A 10,136-nucleotide genomic window follows, 5' to 3' on the forward strand; every position below is an offset into this window, starting at 1 on the left:
TCATCGAAGAACTGGCCATATTTTGTTCTTATTTCTGCAAACTTCAACTGAATATACAATTGCAAATGACAATTATGAATACTTTAAAAAGGGGTTCTATTTTGCTTTTAAACAGTCACATTAGAAGACCAATGTTTTTCTTTCTAACTAATTTATTTACATACCATTTCAGCTATCATTTATAATTACTTTCAAAATGATCTAAAGTCAACCATAAAAATACAAAATTTGTCTGTTAAAAGCAGTAAAAGCATGTATATTTGTACAGATAGAATAATTTATTACTATATTTCCTGTACGTTTTATTAATAAATACAGCTAAGTTTATTAAATTGTTTTCATATCACAGTTTAAATCCAGAATGAATTGCAGCTACACCAAAAGTTAAATTTTCATATGATACCATCCTAAATCCAGCATTTCTGATAATGTCACTGAAATCTTCCTGCAAAAGAAAAATGTCATTATTTAAAGGATTGTTGGCTATCAAATTCATGTTAACTGATTTGACTCAAATTCTCATTTTCATTTATAACATACTAAAACATATATCCAAATTATAAAAAGTCTAAAATAAACAATTGAGAAGGCATCACCACGATAATATGTATGATCTTTTTTTGTGTATTTTAGTCGAGACACCTTCTAATTATATATCAAGTTGATATCTGATAAACATAGAAGCGATATTAACATAAATATGAACATCATTAGATAGCGAACTAGGTCTAATATTTTTGTGTAAAAATACACATAATATATGATAATCATCGTTTTTACCTGTACAAGAATAAGTTTTTGAGGATCAAATCAGTCAATCAAATGATTTACCTTTGTTTCACTGAAACCTGTCTGATAGGCATGCATACCTTAAAATTGTTCTCTGTAATCCTTTCACCCATTATAAGTAAAAATAAAATAGTGATAAAAAACAAGACTATAAGAATTTAGGCAGTCACAGTATTTGCCTTATCCTTTACTTCATTTAGATGGACCAGTGAGTCACTCAACCATGGACAAGGAAAATAAGCAAGACAAAAAATGTAGAACATAAGCTTTATACAAATAGTTTACTCTGTTGCTGTCATTTCTGAATTAACACAATACAATTTAATCATAAGATTGTGGTCTCTTTCCTGGGCAACAAAGTGATAGAACAAAAAGTGTGATAACAAAAAACAACATTACTGATGAGTACATATATGTATATATATTTACCTGATTAGGAAACTGTCGTATACTCTCCACTAGATACTGATAAGATTTCCAGTCTCTAGCTAAAACTTGTCCCATTACTGGTATTACTTGAAATGAATAGTTGTCATACAAGCTGAAATCAAGATAGCTTTGAATATATCACAATAATAAATTATAAAACTAAATCTTTTGCAATATTTGATTGATATTATCTTTTGAAATCTAACAAAACAGAAGGATTTGCATGTTTTGAAAAATATATGGTAAAAAATGGCAACAATTTTTTCTTCTTTTGGTTACAACGCTACTATAATGTGAGGGTACCCAAATTGCATCTTTTTTAACACTTTTTTTTTACCATTATTTATTTCTATTCTAGAGTGAGACAAAAGTTTCCATTCTGTGTTAATTTGTAGATGTATCCCTATTTACTATATAGTTCCACCAATTTAATTTAAATTCATATTTGAATCATCAAAAACAAGAGGCTGTCACAACGACAGCAAACCGGATTTATTAACATTTATTTGTATCCTGCCAATATCACAAGAACCATAACTGATGAACGGTGAAAGTGAAAATCGTCAATATCAAATTTGACCTCCATTTTGTCATCAGTATCAACATATTAAAATTTGAAAAGCTTAGGTTGAATGGTTCATGAGTAAATGCACAGACACAACTGGAAAAGCCATTTTTCAATCTTTCAAGAACCATAACTCCTGAACGGTAAAAGTCAAAATAGTCATTATTGAACTTGACCTCCATTTTGTCATCAGTAACAACATATTAAAATTTGGGAAGCTTTGGTTGAACAGTTCATGCGTAAATACACGGACACGACTGGAAATGCCATTTTTCAATCTTTCAAGAACCATAACTCCTGAACGGTAAAAGTCAAAATCGTCATTATTGAACTTGACCTTCATTTTGTTGTCTGTAACAACATATCAAAATTTAAAAAGCTTTGGTTGAATGGTTCATGAGTAAATGCACGGACAACATTAAGTTTCCGCCTGCCCGTCCGCCCGCCTACATCCCCAAATCAATAACCGACATTTTTGTCACCAAAGTCCAGTTAAAAAGGGTTTGCAACTATACCCAAATAGCATTCATTTCATGCATAAATTCACATCCATCAAAATGGAACAACAAATGTTTAGATTTATTTTTCAAATATTTAGAACAATATGACATCTGTTGATATCTATGTTTTGTGTATATTTAGATATATACTTCCCTATGTTGAATGATATGTATAATGTCAAAATAATAATAAAACAAATTATTCAGTCTAAGAAAACTTGCTATTTTTGGAAATTGTACCTTGTACAAAAAAGATTTGTTTGTCACTTAATTCAGATTCTAAGACTTTCCATTAGAGGTCATATTTTGATGACTTTTTTGCAATATTTTAAACATATTGCCTATCTACTAACCTTCTCAGTAATGGATTTTTGACTTCACTGAATTCTAAGCACATAAATCTTCCACCAGGCTTCAGTACTCTGTAGGCTTCTTCTACAACCTGTCAAAACAATAGAGAAATAAGGTAAATTATACTATGATTTGGATGGTAAAGAATTAATTTAATGCATTCTATCTGCAATTGTTTCACATGTTTCATGCTTTAAGATGAATTAAACTGAACTTTCAAACAAACAGAGAATTAAGTTTGCCTGAGGGAGGAGCAACCTGGGCTTTAACATAATTGGAGCATTTTGTGCATTGAAAATTTGCAGTATCATTTAAATCATACCTGTACCAAAAAAGTGACAACTTAACCCTCCCCACCCATCCCTCCAAAACATATGGTAGGTGCCAAATGGAATATTATAGCCACATTTTAGTGACAACCTTTCAACACTCAAAAAGTGTTTGCAGTACAAACTTCATACTTTTAATTATTGTCTAAAAATAATCATAATACTGGTACATCTCATTTATGTTTATATTTGTTTTTATCTAGGATCTTAGGGAGCTACCATTTGATTTTTATGGGGGGAGGGGGCTAGGATGAAATTTGAAAAAAATAGGCAGGACAGGAGTTTTGAGTAAAAAAAAAGGCAGGATGAGACACTTGCAAAAAAAAAAGTCAGGACAATTTAGGTAAAAAAAAGTCAGGATAAACTAAAAAAAAAAGGCAGGACCGAACAGAGTGAAAAATAAAAAGGCAGGACAAAGATTACAGCTAAAAAAAAAATGCAGGACAAAATTTTTCATCCTAGCCCCCCCCATAAAAATCAAATAGTAGCTCCCTTACTTACAGTCTTTAATCATGCTGATTGATTTTAACCTTATATTGAATAAAGAAATGAAATTTAAATACTGTTAAAGTTTTGATTTGATAGATGCACAGCCATGTTATTAGCCTTTACACCTTAAAATACATTGCTTATCATAATATATGTATGTCAAGGCAACATACACACTTCAAGAGCCAATTGACAAGCTTACTCAGTTGATTTGATGTTTGTTTGTATTTGCTGTTTTAATTTGTGGAGCAAGCTGGAGATCAAGAGAGAACCATGGACCTTCAGTTGGAAAACTGGCATTTCTTGTCAATTTAGAACTGCGTCTAAACACCTTGCTATGAATGGGGTTTCACCATCACAACCTCAGAGTTGTATAGTTAGTGATCACTGAATTTAAGGTAGCCTCAGCAATAAAATCTAAATCTATCACATGTTTTAACTGACATTAAGTTTATACTCAGTCTACCTTGTCTACATGTGTACAGTTTCTAATACCAAATGCTATGGTGTATGCATCAAATTGATTGTCTTCTAGTTGCAAACATTCAGCATTTCCCTTTAACCAACTCATTCCTATATAATAAAAAAAGATATACACATACATATTATTAGTGGTTTGGTGTTCATGCTGACATAATGACAACTAGTAGTGGTAGTTATGACATTTGGCACTATTGAAAAAGAATTATATTTAAAGAAGACATTCTATGCATAAAATAGTTTGTGTAAACATCTACGACCAACAAATAAAATGAAGAATGCAAATTGGGAATGTCTCAGAGAGACAACAACCTGACACATAGAGCAGAAAACAGCCCAAGGCCACCAATGCGTCTTCAACACAGCGAGAAAATCCCATCCAGCGGGGCTTCAGTTGGCCCCTTAAATAAAAATGTGTACTACATGTAGTAGAACTGTGAAAATGGACTTCAAAACATATCGATGAACTTAAATGTATATCTTATCTTTATTGCCAAGAGGTATAAAAACAAAGGGGACCCCATGCATTTCTTTTCAAATTTGTTTTGTTTAAATTACATGTAGTTATATTCTTTATAATATATCTAACCTGAACATATGCCATAACTTTCAGCCTTTTGTCTTCCAACATCTAACATTTCCTGATTTATATCACATACTGTCACATGGTGTGTCATAGGATTATCTTCCTCATCTGAAGATGACGAAGAGGATGAGGACAAATCTTGGTCCTCCTGGTGAAGCTGAAATCCATCAATGTGGTTCGGTACAGAAAGGTCATCAGATTCATTTTTGTTTAAATTGTCTATATATTTTAAAAACCTGAATGCAATGTCACCTGTAAATAAAAAAAAGATAGTTGTGTTGTGTATATGTATGGTCGTATGTGTTTTAAAGTAAAGTCGCTAGAGTTGTGTCCCTTTGTATATTGCTGTGTATATGTATGGTCGTATGTGTTTTAAAGTAAAGTCGCTAGAGTTGTGTCCCTTTGTATATTGCTGTGTATATGTATGGTCGTATGTGTTTTAAAGTAAAGTCGCTAGAGTTGTGTCCCTTTGTATATTGCTGTGTATATGCATGGTCGTATGTGTTTTAAAGTAAAGTCGCTAGAGTTGTGTCCCTTTGTATATTGCTGCATATTTGTAATGTGATGCTTTCTATCCCTTTTGAATAAACATGACATGGCTATAGATGTGTTTTTTGCTGCTTAGAAGCAACCATAAGTTTAGCGGCATGGTAAGGCAAGACTATGTCACCCCATATACGTTATTGTTAATATAAATTGACAATACATATCTTTTTACATGCAACTATTTTTTTTTCTGACATGCATGCAGCAGTGAAATGGATAAAGAAATATTGATTCAATGTCTTTTCTAATTGTTAAAAATATTTACTTGTATTGATAGGGGATTGGAGTCCACAAAAATTAATTTAAACAAACAGAATGGAAGATGTCACTAATGTAAATTTGCTCACTACTGAAGCTATTTCATATACTGATTTAACTTTCAATATGCATGATATGTGACATATTTTTTTTATACTAATCTTAACCACATTTAACATGTTTAACATTATATTTGTTAAGAACTTTTCCTCTGAACAAATGGCATACATGTATAGATACTTTTTTTTTATCATTGTAGGCTACTCAACACACTTTAAATAAACATTGATTTCTGTGTCATTTTGGTCTCTTATGGAGAGTTGTCTCGTTGGCAATCATAAATTACCACATCTTCTTTTTGTATATTGTACTTACCTGTGCCTCCTGCTACATCCAACAATTTAGTCCCAGAAGTTGGACCAAGCCTTCTGATAAAATGGTCCTTCCAAAGTCTATGAACACCAGCACTCATAGCATCATTCATCAAGTCATAGCTACTGGCTACATTCTTAAATACTTCATATACTGAAATAAAAAGAACATTCATTAAAATATGTGAACCATAACACACATCCTCAAACGTTTATTAGGGAGCTACCATTTGATTTTTATGGGGGGCTAGGATGAAATTTGAAAAAAATAGGCAGGACAGGAGTTTTGAGTAAAAAAAAAAGGCAGGATGAGACACTTGCCAAAAAAAAAAGTCAGGACGACAATTTAGGTAAAAAAAAGGCAGGACTGAACAGAGTGAAAAATAAAAATGCAGGACAGAGATAACAGCTAAAAAAAAATGCAGGACAAAATTTCCCCCCCCCCCCCCATAAAAATCAAATGGTAGCTCCCTTACTCAAATGATAGTATGCATTCCTCATTGATGAAGGAAAGAAAATGTAGTATAGGCAAACTGTATTTATGCATCATAGAACAATGTTATTGTGCTTGTTTGACATTTTTCATTTTTTCTATATTCTAATAGTAATATACATTGTGGACACTACAAAAATAAATAAATGTTGCCATTTATCTAAGACATGTAAGCAATGACATGTAACATGTGTAAGTAAAAACATGGACATTTTTCCTATCAAAACATTTAACATACTGACTTTCTCTGTTTCTGTTTTTTTTCTTTCTTTTTAAGCCTTTGCATTGTCAGTTTGTTTTCCCTTTATGAGTTTGAATGTTGCTTTGGTACCTTTCGCCTTTCTTTTGTAATCATGGTAAAATGCATCACTGGACACAAGATCTTGTGACACTTAAATTATTGAAATAGTTTAATTACTTTTCCTTTTGTAGCATTTGATAATTATGATATCGAATTTATTCAGAAATTCGTTGATCCTGACGTTCAGTGATAGTGGGCAAATCATGATTATTGGGATCAAGTCTATAGATTTTTCTCCATTGCAACAATTTGTGCAAGAACTATTTTCCTTTTGTTACCATTTTGAGGTCAATATGCTAAAATTCCTTCATAAATCTTCAACTTCAACTTGATGAACTAAGACCACTAAGTGACTTGACTTGCGAAAAAACTGTTTTCTGAAAGCGAGGCTGTTGATATCAAATGAACATTCAAACTCACACTCAGAAAACACACTGACAATAACATGACAAAACCAGGTGCTCCGCAGGGCGCAGCTTTATACGACCGTAAAAGTCGAACCCTGAACAGTTGGGGCAAGTATGGACACAAAAAAGGGACGAAAGATACCAAAGGGACAGTCAAAATTTAAGCTTGATACAGCGCTGAATTTGGATTGCAATCAAATTTTTTTTACATAATATGAGTTTCTAACACAAAACAAATGTCAAGATCTTACAAATCTATTGTGCAATATTGTGCAATTGAAAGATTTCTTCTTTTAACTTTTCAAAATTTTGAAATTTGAAAAAAAATAAATTTAAAACTACTACCACACCCTTTTTTTTTGGCAATTAGTAAAAAACCTGACAAGTTTTTATAAATAATATACAAGTAGTGTAAGGGAGGTAAATCCGAACACACCCAACAATGTTTTAGAATTACCTCCCTTACACTGCTTTTAAATTGTCTTAATAGTCCATTGACCAGAAATAACTAGTTTTTCCCCTTTTTTGCACCTAATTCCAAACATTTGAGCCATAGTCCCCCCAAAGTCAATACTAGCCATCCCTCCATGGTATGGAAACTTGTGGTTTAATTTCAGAGAGATTCATACACTTAAACACTTAAAGTTATTGTTTGAAAACTACAAAAAACGATTACTTTGGGCCCCTTTTGGCCCTTATTTCCTAAACTATTGGGACCATAACCCCCAAAATCAATCCCAACCTTTCTTTTAGTGGTACTGAACCTTCTGGTAAAAATTTATAGAGATCCATACACTTAAACACCTTAAACTAGAAAAATGCTGCTTTTTGGCCCCTTATTCCTACATATTTGGTAAAATTAACCCCAAACAGAATCCCAGTCTTCCCTGTGTTGTATGGAACCTTGTGGTACAATGTCAGAGAGATCCATACAGTTACACACAAGTTATTGTCCAGAAATTAGAAAAATACTTGTTTTTGGCACCTTTTTTGACCCTTAATTCCTAGACTGTTTGCCTAATAACCCCTTAAAACAAATCCCAACCTTCTACACATGGTATTAAACATTGTAGTACAATTTCAGAACAATTGAAATATTAATACACAACTTAATTCTCCTGAAACTTGATAAATACTGTTTTGGGACCCTTTGGGTCCCTAATTCTTAAACCTTTGGAACCATAACCCTCCTTTTGTGGTTATTAACATGATGTTCAAATTTTATTGATTTCTTTTCACTTATTCAAAAGTTATCATCCAGAAACAATCTGTCTTCGGACCAATATACGACCAATTTTTTTAAAATTTTTTGCAGTTGTATAAAAAGATAATTGACAAAATAAAACAACCAATTAACTGAAAACACAACATAAGAAAAAATCAAAGACTGAGCAAAACAAACCCAGCCAAAAACAATGAGCAATTCTGAAGTGCTCAACAATTTGCTTCAATAAATTATGTTATTTTTCACAACAATACACATGATGATGATATAATAATGGTCTCTTATCAGACATGTTTTCATTTGGTTACTTCAAAAAAAAAAATTTACACCTCCAAACACAGCAGCCAAGGGAAATAACTCAAAATCAAATTACATCATATAGAAATTGCATCATTTCCTGAAAAACCTTGAGAGATCTATCAAATTACATACATAAATCTATGGATCAGACACTTCTTACAAGAAAATGAAATTGCTCTACTATAGTAAATAGAATATAACTTAATAAACTATTACACTCAAGTTGTTTTTCATATGAACAACTTTTCAACAACAAGTATTGCCGTTTGACCCAAGGTCATGTTATCGATTAATTGGTTCTTACTGTTACATAATATCATAAAAATTGTGACATATTTATAAATTAAAGGGAAAGTGCATGAACTTGAAAGTCACCTATAGATATAGTGTTGTCACCTTGATGAGTTCATATGTTCCTTGTGAGACCACATGTATAATTTGTTTTGATTACTGTTTATGGTAGCCTTAGTCCGAGATTACTCTGACGTCCAACGGCAGAGTAATCTTGGACTATGGTAGCCTTTACAAGTAATTTTATAGGGGGTAGAAACATTCATTTGAAATCCTTCAAAAATAGTGTTGACATTGATCCCCTTAACTGAGGGTCCTAATGGGGGTACCTTTATGACGAAAAACAATACACCTTATCACTATTTGTCCGCCATTACTGGATATCACACCATGCACACAGGTTCCCGTAAAATTTTTACGTCATAAAACAAAATATCTGACGCCACAATGGAAAAGTGATTGTGTATGCAGTCTTCACGCCGAGTGGCAGCCCAAGCAGGTAAAATTGCTCTCGGGCCTGTAAAAATCAGACCTACAGGCCAACAGAATCTAACTAAAAAATTTTCAAAAATTGAGCTGTGGGCCTTTATATTTAGCAGTTTAGCGTGAAGGCTGTGTATGACGTCAAGTTCAAGCGGCCGGGTAAGCCGGATTAGCGATAAGATGTACATGATGTAAAAAAATTCTAGTCAAATGAGACTTAGTTATTTTTGGTGCATGAAGACAAAATGTACAATTTCTGTTAGACGGTAAAAAAAAATCGACGCTTCCACAAATCATGTTTATTTTTTCCCCCAAAACAATAGACGTATTTACAATTGTATGCAAATTTGTAAGCCATTACGTAAAATCACACCGGTTCCCGTATACTTTGACATCATAATTTAAAATATTTGACTTCACAATTTAAAAGTGATTGTTGCTTGACGTTAAAAGGTTACTCAGTGTCGATCTAAGGTCATTCGAAGGCAAGATACAGCTAAATACCAAAAGTGTAAATACGTTTATAGTAAAGATAATTATTTGAGACCTCTGACAAATCACAGTAAGAAAATTTTGAGAATAACAATAAAATTTTAAGCAAATTGACGTTAACGGTAGTGATACTTTCTTGACTGCAACTGACTCAAGCCAGTCAACAAATCAACAAGCCCAAGGGCAAGGGAAATTATGAAGGAGTTGCCAAGGAGAAAGAAATTGACCGAAAGTAAAAACCTTTGTCTTCTTTTTCATTTTCAGGGATGTTTTGAAATCCAAAGTGGGTTTCTTTTTGTTGTGATTCATTATTCTGTTGCTTTGAATGCATAAACCGGCAAAATGTGTTGAATTTTCTTGCGCAAAGAAGCCGGCGAACTTTCATGGGCGCTGCCATTTTGTAGGGATCCTTGCATTAAATAAGATAAAAATTAAAAATAAAAAACATGAT

The 10,136-nt window shown here is 32.5% G+C and overlaps 1 protein-coding gene across 1 annotated transcript; it reads right to left on the minus strand.

The window, feature by feature from the left end:
- Positions 1-341: 341 nt before the first annotated feature.
- Positions 342-10,109, minus strand: LOC143075695 (2-methoxy-6-polyprenyl-1,4-benzoquinol methylase, mitochondrial-like). Its single transcript, XM_076251238.1, has 7 exons — positions 9,926-10,109; positions 5,698-5,847; positions 4,522-4,770; positions 3,919-4,025; positions 2,637-2,725; positions 1,219-1,330; positions 342-445 (listed from the first exon to the last, which is right to left on the minus strand). Exons 1-7 carry the CDS (start codon positions 10,080-10,082, stop codon positions 344-346), a joined length of 966 nt encoding a protein of 321 aa, XP_076107353.1. The 5' UTR covers positions 10,083-10,109; the 3' UTR covers positions 342-343.
- Between the last annotated feature and the right edge of the window lie 27 nt (positions 10,110-10,136).

Source organism: Mytilus galloprovincialis, chromosome 5 (genome assembly GCF_965363235.1).
Source record: "Mytilus galloprovincialis chromosome 5, xbMytGall1.hap1.1, whole genome shotgun sequence".
Taxonomy (NCBI): domain Eukaryota; kingdom Metazoa; phylum Mollusca; class Bivalvia; order Mytilida; family Mytilidae; genus Mytilus; species Mytilus galloprovincialis.

Coding starts and splice junctions, on each gene's coding strand:
- LOC143075695 (XM_076251238.1), bottom strand. CDS start 10,082: ATGGCAGCGCCCATGAAAGTTCGCCGGCTTCTTTGCGCAAGAAAATTC. Junction 2,726..3,918: donor ACTGTACACATGTAGACAAG/GTAGACTGAGTA, acceptor TTGTTTTGACAG/GTTGTAGAAGAAGCCTACAG. Junction 1,331..2,636: donor AAAAATCCATTACTGAGAAG/GTTAGTAGATAG, acceptor TCTTGATTTCAG/CTTGTATGACAACTATTCAT.